Genomic DNA, 15,008 nt, shown 5'->3' on the forward strand with positions numbered 1-15,008 from the left:
CCCCCCCCCCAAAAAAAGCCATCCCCAAAAATATATGCATACGTGTGTGTTTTGGCAACTGAGTGATGCAGTAATGAAATAGGTTTCGTCTAAGGCTTTCGGAAACTGATATGCTATAAGTAAAAAATAAAATCAATGGTCAATATTTCAGGCCAAGTATTTCAAATAAAGGGATGTGCAGGTGTTTAAATATATTTTTATTTTAGCGTAAATGGGAATAACTCTTGGAGTTTTGTCGATCATGTTGTAAATTTTGAATTAACTGGGTGGCAGTAAATACAAAATTAACAACATGACATGTTGTAAATTTTGAATTTACCGGGTGGCAGTAAATACAAAATTTTGTATTTACTGCCACCCGGTAAATTCAAAATTTGTTGTAAATTTTGTATTTACTGCCACCCGGTAAATTCAAAATTTACAATATGACAGTTTTCTGTTTTTCTGGCCTTAGAGATTTAATTTTCTTGAAAAATTTACCCACCCCTATATTTCACCGACATCTCATTTCATCTATAGTATGTTCAAACTTTTTTTGAAAATCTGACCGACAGTATGTTGATATCTGCACTGAATTAAAACATCCCATTATATATCATGCATGCAAATATGTACATGTAGCTTGGACATGGGCAAATATGGCAAACGTCGCTGCTCCTAAAATCAGGCGGTGTGGCATATTTTCTCCTTGGTGATGTCACAGTTGCTGTCACGTGTAGTTGTATATTATTTCTGAATACAAATTAATAATTTATACTTGGTCGCTTTTTTTTTGTCACGTATGGATCTTTTAGGTTTTGCATCGACTTACGCAAGTTGAATAACGTACAAGACAATTTACACGGACGACTTCACTTTACCCAGAACTGATGAGGGCACACTAGACCATGAAGACGTTAGATGGAGTTTATCATAAATCTCAGCAAGTATACTTCTAGCTTTCAGTTAATTAGATCTAAATTAAAGTCAAGCTATTGGCATGTAGAAATCTAAGAGGATGGCAAAAAAAGATGATGTTTACAGTAGGTTCATTAGACCAATGACTTTTTGAATTCAACAGAATTTAATGGTTTAATCAACAAAGATTCCGAAGACTAATGGAAACATGCATGTAGGTAGTCCAAAATATCTGACTTCTTCCTGGCTTTTTAAAAAATGATTTTGTTATTCAAAATGCCAGAAAAACGGCATTTAAAAATTGTTAAAAAGCCAGGAAAACGGCAAATATTTCGAACTAACATGGAGGGCATCAATCTGAAAAAAAAGTGTTTACTTTCTCCTAATTTTCTTTGATCCTTTTATTCTCGAGATTATCAATTTTAAAAACAGTTGAAAAGATGCAATGTGAAGAGATCGATTACACAACTAAGATTTGAACTTAAAAATCAAAAGAAATATTCGAGAAATTCAAATGTATGTACGTTCATTATACTGAATAAGTTTACGTCTCATTTTTAACACCGTGAATTTACGGATTTATAAAACTGGTAAAAATTAACCAAAATTAGCAGCACGCAACGCCCCCCTCCAAAAAAAAAAACCCCATGCAAACAAACAAACAAAACAAAACAACTGAACACTTTACCAGACATGCGTTGGCTGTTCCGACAAGGAATCAAATTTAAGATATTGTATGAGCAATTTTTGTGCCAATATTTACATTTTTTAGTGTCTTTGTGATACACTAATCTAAAATAGTCAAAACACCAAATTTTATTTTTCATTAATTATTTGTGGGAAGACGCTACGAATTGATTATATAATGTACTGTCAAATAAATTCAAATGATGTATAATGTTTAGTAAAAGGGCCCCAAGCTAAGCGGGGTTTGCATGATTAAACGAAATGAAAACCATATAAATATGAGACAGTTAAAAGATAAAAGTTGACCATCTCAGGTCATCCGATGTAAACTCATAATTATGACAGTTCTCTAGATCTGCAGTGTTTCACTATTTGATCATACGAAAACGAGCCAATCATCATTCTCTCGCTCCAGAGACCCAATACTCGGGCTTTACGCTGACAGACTTGAACACATGCAAACCCGTAGTTACCATAAAAAAGGACAAAGGTAACTTTCCAAAATCCTGAAATCATAATCCTAATTTTTTGTACGTAAATTTAAGAAAAATCTTTGCTGTGCAAAAAAGTGCCCCCCCCCCCCCCCGATGCTACGTCCCCTGAGCCTGTTGTTTGAATTTGTGTTATGTTTATGAACCTAGAGACTGTAATTTGTAGAGATATAGCGACTGTAGTTTGTAGAGATATATTTGTAAATTGCATTTTAGAATAAAGATTTTTCTTAATTAATTCGCATAGGATACTTGGGCTTATAAAATACCTCCCGTGTGATTAATTCTTGTTAGAATTACCTCCCTTTGACGAGTAAAATTTTATACTAGGAATGTTTTCTTCCTTTCTGATAGATGATGTGCTGACCAACATCATTTGTTGGTAGGTATATTCTATATAAAGGCTATGCTTGTCAACTTCGTTCACTGTAGGGTGAATATTATCAAATATGTAATTTTTATTTATACATTTATTATTATACATAAACGGTATGTTCAGATGAAAAACAAATTAAAAAATATATATACATGACTAAGAATATGCAGTATGGCAATACATAAAGCATCTTAAAGATGTGAATCATATGCAAGAATAACATGACGATATTTATAAACTGGACCATTCAATATAATTTCTAACTGGTATAATATCGATCGCGGATCTAGAAAGATAGGGTTCAGTGTCCACAGTTTGTTTAAATGTAATATTGGATTTTCTTCACTTTGCCAGTGCCCCTCTCAGCCACAAAGAGGTTGTCTCTGGAGTCCACACATAAACTCGATGGATACTGTAAATGGCAGTTGTCAATGTAGCGAAGGAACTGTCCGTCCTGATCCAGAATGTGGATACAGTCGTTGCTAATGTCAGCTATCAAGATTCGATTCTGGCTGTCTGTAGTGATGCTGGTTGGATGAAATGGTTTCTTGGTAGTAGATGGATTACCGGTGTAGGTAAACCGGAGTTTGCCGGTGTAATGAAGAAAAATGACCCCCGTAGAATAATGACCGGGGGTCATTTTTCTACGTAGAATAATGACCCCCCTAGCTGAAGAATAATTGGATTTTTCTGAAGAAAAAAGACCCAGGGGTTATTTTTCTTCATGTTAAACATGAAGAAAAATGACCCCCATAAAAAAATGACCCCCCCCCCCGTAAACATGAATATAAATTGGTTACCCCGTATCCAAGATATGACTTTGAAATTACTTAATATGTCACTCTGTTCAACTGATTTTGAAGTTATAAACACCGAACTTGTTGATAAATCGCTGTATATATCCGTAGCAAGCACACGCAAAACACTCTGACATTGCCACACATTGATTGTTAACAGTTACGTTACTTCTCTCAACGACATACGGCGGGAAATGACGCAAATAAAGAAAAATTTGGAAATGAGGATATTGTGAGATAATTAACGAACAATAATCATAAAAGAATAATTGTTGTAATGATATAAGCAATATTCATTGGTGAATGAATTGTCAATCGAAGAATGATACATGTATATATCTTAATGGGAAAAGACTAAGGGGCAGGTAACGTAGGAATATGAATACTTCTTATTTACATTTCTTCTTATTTACATTTCTTGGGGAAAGTGATTTTTTTAAAAATCATTCTGCGTTAGTTTTGTTTTCTTCTACGTAATACATGAACATCAATATTCTAAACATTTGTTGTAATGTTGTTTTGTGATTATGAATAGACTTTATTCTTTTAGAGCAAATTTGTGAAGAGTACCTGAGTATAGTTAATCTTAATAGATACATGTAATAAACACTGATCGATTATGATAAAAGATTGTTTCTAAAAGCGTTGATAAGAGGTTAGGGCCCATGTTAGGGGTTTATATCCCGCTTGATTTTGATCACACGATCTTTATTGTATAAAAAGTTACCAATGCTCATACAAACTATTGAAGCATTAATCATCTTGATGTTAACTAAACTTACTAAAGTATGCCGAGGATAAAGTAAAATATATTTTTTGTACGAGTACTCTCAGTACTTTGACGATTTTCCTTATTGGCCGCTAACCTCTACTGGCGTAATTGCTGCTGTCAGTGCCTACTAACTTCAGCTTGGTTATAAAGTAAACTTTTCATAATTTTGGTTTCATCATTAATTCTAAGTGATGAACTTGTATGTACCCAGCAGTTTGTATTGTAGAAATCCACAATGCAAGTATAATTCATGAACAATGTGAAGAATATAGAAGATGCGACAGCGAAGCGCGAAGATGCGAAGACGAAAGTGCTAATATAAGTTGCGAAAGCGAAGAAGTGATACTACTATCGCTTCTTCGCCTTTGCAACTTCGCACTCTCGCCTTCAAATCTTCGCTCTTTCGCCTTTTTAGCTCACCCAGACGAAGTCAATGGGAGCATATGTTATCCCCCCGGCGTCGGCGTCCGGAGCTGGTTAAAGTTTAAGTTGCAGCTCCTGTATCTAAGCTTTTATAATTACTTGTCCTCTCTTCACCAAAATTACATGGATGATGCATCTGGACCTACTAAATCTGGTTCCTAACTTTCAGGTGCTGGAGGAGGTTAAGATTTTTGGAGCAGATTAAAGTTGTTGTTGCAGGTGCCCTTTAATAGCAATATCTAAGTTACTACTGGTCCTAACTTCACCAAACTTGCATGGATGGTGTGTCTAATGATACTGATGCACCAGACAGGATTGAGTGCTGAATAGGCTTTGGATCCTGGAGGAGGTTAAGGTTTTTAGAGCTGGTTAAAGTTTTTGTTGCAGGTGCCCTCTAATGATTATATCTTAGTTACTACTGGTCCTAACTTCATTAAACTTGTATGGATGGTGCGCCTTATGATACTGATGCACCTGACAGGCTTGAATGCTGAATCAGAGCCATAGGTTTATGATTCTTGATGTGGTTTAGTTTTTTGGAACAGGTCACATGTTTTATAGATGATAGCTTGCATAGTTGATGTAACTATATTATAAATGAAACGCAGAGGTTGCTTTAGATGCAGAGCCTGATCTCCATTATCAAGGATGCTAGAGAAATCTCCTACCTCACTCAAACCTGCTTGATAGATAGATGTGGTTGTTGTTAAATGATGTAACATGATTCCTATGATATAGTATTGTATGATTTGAAACACTATTGTTTAATAGGTACAATATAATACCAAAATGTTATATTGTAAAACGTTATATGATGCGATAAAATATTGTATTAAGTTTTATGCCCCCCTTCGAAGAAGGGAGGGCATATTGCTCTGCTGCTGTCGGTCTGTCAGTCTGTCCACTAACAGTTTCCGTTCATTTTCTTCGCAGAGGATGAACATATTGAAATGAAATTTGGTATACAGGTTTATCATGATAATATCTAGGTCAAGTTCGTAATTGGGTACGATCGAGCAATTTTCGACAGAGCTATGGCCCTTGGACGTAGAAAAATTCCAGTTATTTGCAGTTTCCGCTCATTTTCTTCGCAAAGGATCAACATATTGGAATGAAATTTTGTATACAGGTTTATCATGATATTATCAAGGTCACGTTCGATATTGGGTACGATCGAGCAATTTTCGACAGAGTTATACCCCTTGAACATAGAAAAATTCCAGTTATTTGCAGTTCATTTTCTTTGTGGATGTTTCCAAGGGAGGTGGGCATAAGAGTTTTACAAACATCTCTTGTTTTTATATTTTATGATATGATATTGTATCATGATATTGTTATGTAAAGTATTGATTAATATGATACAATATTGTATAATATTATATTGTATTATTTATTTATTATTTAATCACATGATAGTATTACATATGATATTGCAATATATGAGTAACGATGAGTGCAAACAAATTTTCATTACGCGCTAGCGCGCGTTATACAATTTGTATGCACACCGTTGCAGTTATGAGACCACTTCTTTAAAAAAAATAATGATTCAATGCTTAATTAAACAATATAATATCATATGTTTCAATGTTATGATGTATTATTGCAATATGATATTGTTTCATATAATACTATATTGTATTATGTTTTATGATATTCTATTATTAGATCAAATACAATTATAATGTATAATACAATACAATGTCATATCTTACGTTATAATATCGTTATAATATCATATCTCACAATTTTTTACGGTATTTTATGGTAGTATATGATATATATTGTAAGTATGATAGGATGCAATTTTAATTATATATTATTGTATTGATAAACAAATGAACATATGATTATCAACCAATTTTTTAACAGATGATATTCAATATTGTGTCAAAACAGAATCCATGAATATCCAAGATCATAAAGGATGGTTTTCATATAATATGATAAAGGTGGTCTCATAAAGGTGATGCTTCATAAAGGTGATGCCTCGTCTCGGTGAGCTTTGTAGTATGTGATTACCTATGTTTTATAATTGCGGAGCTCCAAGGGTTCCGAGGCATATTTTGGGGAAAAAAATATAAAATTAATAAAATTAAATTATCCAGGGGGATAGGATCCGGACTCCCTCTCCCGATTTACTGCGTAAAATTATTAATATTGAATTTTCCGGGGGGGGGGGACCCCTCTCCCCCTCTAGATCCATGCATGAGCAAGGCGTGTCGCATGATGAAATTAGAATGTTACTGTGTTTGGTCCACGGTTAACAGACGGCTGGTAAGTGACAGAAGTTTAGAAGTGCATATGTACACATTATGGCGGACATTAAATTTTGCGTGGAGTAGATAATGATTAGGCATAGCCATTACTAATAAACATATATGTTACATGTACACATTAAAATATTTATAAACATTCATAGTAAGCGCGATGGCCTAGCGCATTCGTACCAATAATAGCCTGGATTAATCGGAAAACCTTGGCGAGTACAGTGCCTGTATTAAATTCTATGTAATCGACAGAGACTTGCTGAATGCAATCAAAAAAGGCGAATGCAAAAGTGCGAAGATGCGAAGGCCAGAGTGCAAAGTTGGAAAGGAAGATAGTAGTATCGCTCCTTCGCCTTCGCAACTTCGCACTTTAGGCACCACATCTTCGCGCTTCGTTGTCGCATCTTCGCACTTTTGCTCCTACGCCTTCGCTCTATCGCCTTTGCAACTTAGGTCGAAGTGGCCCTATCAGAACACCATAGATATATGTAAATGTAATTGTTAAGATGACAACCATACCCCGATGCAATACGTCAATATTTTGTTATAACGGAAGGATTTTTATTTTCTAAGATATACCCCTTTTTTCACTTTAAGTTTATTTGAATATGAATTATAATTTCTGTTACTTTCTGTACACTGCAGCAGTAAAAATTACAATAGTGTAAAGACTATTTCACCAAAAAAAAAAAAAAAATATATATATATATATATATATATATATATATATATATATATATATATATATATATATATATATATATATATATATATATAAAATATCTACAAGGGGGTCATTATTCTACAGGGGTCACTTTTCTTCATGTGGAGTGGCTCATTTTTATGAAAATGACACTTATTCTTCAGGCAAAGGGGTCATTTTTCTACGTAGAATAATGACCGGGGGGTCATTTTTCTGTGTAGAATAATGACCGGGGGGTCATTTTTCTACGTAGAAAAATGACCCCCGGTCATTATTCTATGGGGGTCATTATTCTTCATTACACCGGCCTGATTGACCACCACTGCTGCCTTGGCATTGCAGTCAGATACCCATATATCTAGGTTCTTGTTCTCACTGATGCATTTATCAAAAATTGTTCTATCAAATGAATAAAGAGGTTGCATTTTGTTATTGTACTGAATTATTTGTTTCTCTTTGTAATCAGAGTAACGCACAACTTTTGCTTTTTTTTCAACAACATTGTCCATGACAACCAGGAGGTCACCAGAGGAGGTACTACAAACATTCAAAGATCTCCACTCTTGTAATCTGATCACTGTCTGTATCTGTGTATTCTTTACTATGTTCACAGTTCTATCATTGGGATCAGTATAAACTAGTTGACCACTCTGTGTCACTGTTATGTCACCTGGCATGTTCAAAGACTTGGTTTGGATTGACTTCACTAGTTTACCGTGGAGGTTGTAGAGTCTCATCATGTCGTCCTCACCACTCGTCCACACTTCATTATCACCCAGACAGGAAACACAGCGTAATTCATCCTCACATCCTTTATACTCGGTGTTGAAATCCATGATTATCCGTGGTACATCAATGAATGGTTTGTCCGGAGGAGAGGACTCAGCACCGGGAGAATCTATTGTGTAGCCATGTTCTTCTGTTATGATGGATAACGCTGACAGAGAACCAATCTGCTGATAAATTTGCTCTTTGTTAATCTTCTGAGGGGTGAATCTTGGTAAGGAAATTGAGAGTTTAGGAGGCAATCGTCTGAATTCAGCATTCCTTGATTTGTAGGCAGAAAGAAGGCTGACATCATTGGAGTTCAGTAACTTGTTCAGATCAGCAATACTCTGTTCGATTTCAGAAATAATGCGTTTGACCTCATTTTCCTGCTTATCAAGGACAATGAAGTTTTTGGATTCCATTTTTTCTATATCAGATTTCATTTTCTTGATAGCACTGTCTATTTCTCTGAGTAATTCTTCTCCATGATTATTAATATCTACTGTTAATTTCTTGGAATTTTGACTGAGATCAGCTTTCTGAACCGGTATGATGGATGCAATCTTTTGGCATTTCGGATAAATTGAATTTTCTAATTCGTGTAAATCTCTATGTAAAGCTTCTTTCTTTGCATCAAGTAATTTCCGAATGTTCATTTGTTCATGTCCTAGATGTTCACGAGAGGAGACGCACTCCAAACAAATAGGAATGTCACAGTGTTCACAATAAAGTTCACATAATTGTGTTGAATGTTTTGAACATTTCGGATTAAGTCCTCGCTTTTTAAATGGCACAACTTTGTGATCTTTGGATTCATCACAGAGGTGTTCCCCCACACAGGCTGTACATAGATGTATGTGACAAATGTCACAGTACATAGGGGGGCCCGGGGTCTCACAGAGATGACACCGTAACACATCTTGGGCCCAACTGCGGGGCAACATGGTCGGAAGTCTTGAAGTATTTTAGGAGAATTCTGAAAGAAAATGTCATAAATGATTGTTTCATAACAAATGAAGATTTTTTACTCTCGTAAATATTTTTGCAAGTGCACATGAACTATTACGTGTTTACTTATTTGATTGACCAACTTAATTTAAATATTTTGCACATTGACCCCATTTTCATGTCTACTGAAAAAATCCCATTAGTTGATTTTGCGATAAGTGTTATAAAAATATTTTAGCCTATTGTATAATGGACACTCGTGCAATTTCTAATAAATTAACTACAGACCTTCGCGAATCAACATGGTAGCTCCTATATGTTTTCTTCCTGGTCTAGTAACCTGGCAAGATCACGTGGTTTATTTATAATCATGTAGGTTTTGGGGGCACCTCGGTGGGGGTAGAAATAGTCAATCAAATTTTGCCTTTTATTTAAATATTATCATGTTTTAAACCACTTAGGTATGAAAAACGACACTGAATACAAATATTTTACTTTCATATTATTAAAATATTGTATCACAAACACAGCATTTATTTTCTTTCTTTTCTTTACACTGACACTTGTTTACTTATTCGCCCGCCTCAGAGAGTCACATTACGATAAGTTTTCACATACTTTGTGCGTTTGTTTGACTAAACATAGTACATGTATAGTATAATATATTTTATTTTTAAATTTACATCCTTCTTTTAATAAATTGAAGAATTGATCATAAAAAAAGTCAGGGATTAATTGTTGTCGTGAAAGGAGAGTTTGTTCCAAGAATCCGTTTCAACTAAATGTTCTATACTAGTATTTAGAGGATTTAGTGAATCGAACTGTTCTTTTTCTGTTATTAGAGAGGTTTAGAAAACCAACGTGTACGCGTACGTGTACGTGTAGAATGGAAAATATGTGCATTACGTCATCAGTTTGTGTAATGACGAATTTCTACACGTATGTACCCGAATGAACATACGTATAAATTGCAAAGTACCGGTAAGGTCGAACTTGTAGCCTCTGTTTCCCTGTTGTCTATTAATTTTAATAAATATGTTAACTTTTCTTAAGCCTGAATATTCAATGCGAATGCTGATATCTACCAACATAAATTTTCATTAGCGTTTAATATGTTATTGGAGTTTTATTTCACGCATCTCTTCCTACAAAACATGCAATGGCTCTGTTATCTTATCAATTTGCGATAAATAAAAATGTGCATATATAATAAATTATGTTTTATAAAATTAACACATGCAGAATTCCTACTTTTCGTTTATAACCAACATTTTCAGCTTAGTAGGAGAGGATATCCATAATAATTATTACATTAAAACATTTACACGTACAAGTACACGTTACAACTGCCAAACAAGAAAAGTAATTGAGCTGGTACGCGTAGTTCTAACTTGTAACCTACACGAAAAAGTACACGTACACGTTGGTCTGCTAAACCTCTCTAATTAATTCAAAAAAGTATTGCTTATGCAAACATTGCTTTTATTTCAGGTATTTTAGATTAATGATAAATTTTTATTACCAAATACAATTGAATTCAGCAGGACCTAATTAAATGTAAATTAATATGGGATGTATCTATAGTTTTGCACCTTTTAAAAGACTATTTATCTTAGAAAAACTAGGCTCTGAAAATGTTAACGTTGAAATTGGTGGCGCTGTGAGCGTTAACTACTGCTACAAGGGTCTAGATCATTTGTGCATTGAACTTTGATTATCTGTGTGTTTGTTATGAAAAGGTATATTTCAGGCACGTAGGATCGTTTTTAAAAGGGGGGAGGGGCAGACTCATCCAAAAAATCTTGACACGAAAAAAGAAAAAGAAAAAAGAAATAGGTTACTTTCCAAAATCAAAAACATCCTAATCCGGTGGGGGGGGGGGATATATACCTTTAACTTCAATTTCATTTCACTGGTTATTTCCTTATTTTTAATTTTTTACATGGTTCCATAAAAGTAGGGGGGACTGCATGTTAATTCAATTTTTTGTATGTAGATTTAAGAAAAATCTTTGCTGCGCAAAATGTGGGAAGGGGGGGGGGTGGCCCCTCCCCTGATGCTACGTGCTTGTATTTTTCAAATGCAACCAAAACTGGAGCTCCATTACCTTTCTGTGACAATTTTTTATTTTAGAAGAAGGAATAATGTGTCATTGAAATAAATGTTCTGATCTGTTTATTTCATATAAAGCGTGTAATAATGTGACTACATGTGCTCTAGCTCGAGAGTGTGGTATCATCATCTTGGATATATTCAACTGTGTATACTGCTTCTTCATTTTGAGGAAATACAGCTTCAATAGCTTTTGTATCCGAGGCATTGATAAAGGATATCACAGACAATGCTACTGGACTTCGAAAAAAATCCACCAAAACATTCTTTCTGTTCTGCCATAATGATTTGCCAGTCAATAATAATGATTTTGTTACTAAAGTGCTTGACTGTTGAAAATATTGCATTCATATTTGTGCTACTAGGTATATGATATTTAATGAACTTTTATTTGAGTTGAGACAAAATTATCTTTCTTCATTATTATGTCATTTTGTATAGCTTACTTGCTTATTTGTGACCACGCTTTGAATATGCTATATGATACCCCCGCAGACCCTAAAGGCGATATGTTATAGATTGGCCCCACATCCAATCATACCTTTAGGGATGTGAAGAATGAGATACATATGGATATTCTATGTAATTAGCCTGATAATACCTTTCTATAGTATGGTATACACAGTATATTCCTTTGTTAAGATTTCTGAATCGAGTGCTTGAATGTTTTGACTCACTGAACTCGGAAAAGTAATGCTATATAGTACTTTCTTGAGCCACAGGCTCATAAAATAGAATTTCTCTAATCCTTCAGGTACCGAAAGGTTTGCTGAGATAAGGGACCAACTATACAATATTGTTTTATTTAAATGAGACATTAATTTTGGGTCATCTGTTTATTGTACATGAGTGAAGAATAATAACAGAAGAAAACACTTATCTTCTATAATGTTTTAAATTACATGTATTTAATTGATGAGTGATCCTGATATGAATGATAGGTAAAAGGTGCAAACTCTCAAAAATCCACGAAATGCAAAATTGACTGACACGTTCCCTTTAAAACTATAATAAACTAGGCTCTATCATGTAATCAGAATTGAGACATTTATTTTGTATATTGTGTTAATTTTTTATTGAAACAATCAAAAGACTACAAATCAACTTCAAAATTAGTAGAAAAATGCACCTATTGGCGGTGTCTACCTCCTCTTAATAATTAAAGTGCAGGAAATGACCATTCCGCTGTTCACAAAATACACTATCCAACCCCCCCCCCCAAAAAAAAACAAAACAACAACACATCTAGTATGTTACAATTTTTTTGAAAATCTGACCGACAGTATGTTGATATCTACATGTATATCATGCAATTGTACATGTAGCTTGGACATAGGCAAGTATGGCAAACGTCGCTGCTCCTAAAATCAGGCGGTGTGGCATATTTTCTTCTTGGTGATGTAACACTGTCACAGTTGCTGTCACGGGTAGTTGTATATTATTTCTGAATTCAAATTAATAATCTATACTTGGTCGCTTTTTTTGCCTCGAAGCTTCAAGTCTTCATTGTATGGATCCTTAAGGTTTTCCATCGACTTACGCAAGTTGAATAACAATCAAGGCAACACATACACCTTCACTTTACCCGGGACTGAGGACACGCTAGACCACGTTGACGTTATAGACGGAGTTAATCATAAATTTCAGTGACTAATTATTTCAGTAAGTTACATAAATGTAGATCTAAAGTCATTTTGCTACTGGCATGAAGAAATCTAAGATGAGGGCAAAAAAGACGATGTTAACAATAGGTTCATCATGCTAATAGTTTTTGTTTTTGTTTTAGAATTTGACAGAATTTAACCATTTGGTCTAGCAACTATCCTGCATCATGCGGATTCCAAATAATTATAGAAACATGCATGGAGGTAGTCGAAATTAATATCTGATATGATTTCCTGTTGTTGTTGATGTTGATGAGCATGTGAAATATTAAAATCGTTTTTAGAAAAAGTCAGGGAAACTGCAAGTAAAATATCAAAAACGTTAAAAATGCCAGGAAAAACGCCAATTTGGATTAAAACTAACATGGAGGGCGGGGATCTGAGTGTTTTCTTTTTTTATCGATATTGATAATTTTATCTTTTTTTCTTGAGTTCATTAATTTAAAGAACAGTTGAAAAGTTGGAATGTGCTGTTCAAAGATCGATGACGTAGCTAATGTCTGAACTTAAAAATCAAAATAAATTCGAGAAGTTCAAATATAGGTACGTTCATACTAGTAATACTGGAAAACTTACCTATCTTATTTTTAACGCCGTTAATATTTTTGCGTCCAAAATTGTTGGATTTATAAAACTGGTAAAAATTAGCCAAAATTAGCAGCACGTTAAAAGCAACTATTATATGGTATTAATTGACTATTTACGAGGCATGCGATGACTGTTCCGACCTCGACCAGGAATCGAAGATATCATGTGAGCAATTTATATGCCAATATTTACATTTTTAGTGTGTTTGTGATAATGGGAATTGATTTTGTAATGTGCAGTCTAAGAAATTCAAATGCTCAAATGCCGTGTTGTTAGGGCGCAAGCTAAGTGGGGTTTGCATAATTAACAGAAATGAAAATCAAATAAATATGTCAATATTCTAATACTTAATCGTACAACTGCTGAATATCATATACATGTATAGGCCCTTGATATATAAGTAATAAGGAATTATTCTTTAAATATCATAAGGTGATAATTTTGGTCGGGGCGTGATCAAATCTATCATAAGCCCTTCGGGTTTTATTGGAGTTGACCATGCCCCGACCAAAATTATCACCTCATAATACTCAAAGAATGATTCCTTATTCCTTAAAACGTTTTTAGTTCGAGAGATTTAACCAAACGCTATACTCAAGATGATGGGAACATTGGAACATTGGACATATAGCAGAGAAAGATTGGAAAACTCCCGCTATATCCCAGTAGTTCTTGTTACAATGCGACATAGCATGATATGACAGGCTTTTCGCTTCATCATGTTTGTTGGAGCCCACGGTTAGCTATCTACGCGTATCTTGGTCCAATTCGACCAGTTTATAGAGTTAAAAAGGTTCGTTTTGGGAAGCAATTTTGGGTCACCTCTAGTCTGAAAATTCTGCTTCACATATTAATTCTAATAGTATATTCATATATACAATTTATATAAACAATACAATATATATATATAAATATAAATATATATATATATATATATATATATATATATATATATATATATATATATATATATATATATATATATATATATATATATATATATATATATATATATATATATTTATATACACACACACACACACACACACACACACACACACACACACACACACACACACACACACACACACACACACACACACACACACACACACATGTAATTAAGGCACATAAGGCTTGGAAATTGTCTTTCCATATCTGCCGATCTGAAGAGCCAGTAATACCGAAAGAGTTTGCAGCCCGATCGTTTTGTGTTTTTATTCTGGATGTACTATTTTAAAATCATTTTAAGGTAGTCCTATACTCGGCACTAAATGGGCTCAATCATTAAAAGCTTAGCTTTAAATGATAAATATACATTCTAGCAATACATATACAAAAGAAAATATGTATGTTTACATGCTAGTTTGTTTGTTATCACCTCTCAGACGGGTGTACCCCCTTGCGAAAATTATTGACAATTATGAAATTTGCCAGACGTCCGTTTTTCCTAAAAATAATTACCAATTTTGGGAAAATTAGATCTGAAAATACAAAATAGAGTATAAATAT

At 34.1% G+C, this 15,008-nt stretch overlaps 1 protein-coding gene across 1 annotated transcript; it reads right to left on the reverse strand.

Annotated features, from left to right (window-relative positions):
• Positions 1-2,537: 2,537 nt before the first annotated feature.
• On the reverse strand, positions 2,538-9,539 carry LOC128184071 (uncharacterized). Its single transcript, XM_052853396.1, has 3 exons — positions 9,421-9,539; positions 7,724-9,160; positions 2,538-3,045 (listed from the first exon to the last, which is right to left on the reverse strand). Exons 2-3 carry the CDS (start codon positions 9,126-9,128, stop codon positions 2,771-2,773), a joined length of 1,680 nt encoding a protein of 559 aa, XP_052709356.1. The 5' UTR covers positions 9,129-9,160; positions 9,421-9,539; the 3' UTR covers positions 2,538-2,770.
• Between the last annotated feature and the right edge of the window lie 5,469 nt (positions 9,540-15,008).

This window comes from Crassostrea angulata, chromosome 5 (genome assembly GCF_025612915.1).
Source record: "Crassostrea angulata isolate pt1a10 chromosome 5, ASM2561291v2, whole genome shotgun sequence".
NCBI classification, from domain to species: Eukaryota; Metazoa; Mollusca; class Bivalvia; order Ostreida; family Ostreidae; genus Magallana; species Magallana angulata.

What these genes read in the sequence shown, in the direction of transcription:
- LOC128184071 (XM_052853396.1), bottom strand. Translation starts at nt 9,128, where the DNA reads ATGTTGCCCCGCAGTTGGGCCCAAGATGTGTTACGGTGTCATCTCTGT. An exon ending in AGCAGTGGTGGTCAATCAGG is followed by an intron (nt 3,046 to 7,723) that starts CCGGTGTAATGA and finishes TTCTTCATTACA; the next exon opens with CCGGCAAACTCCGGTTTACC.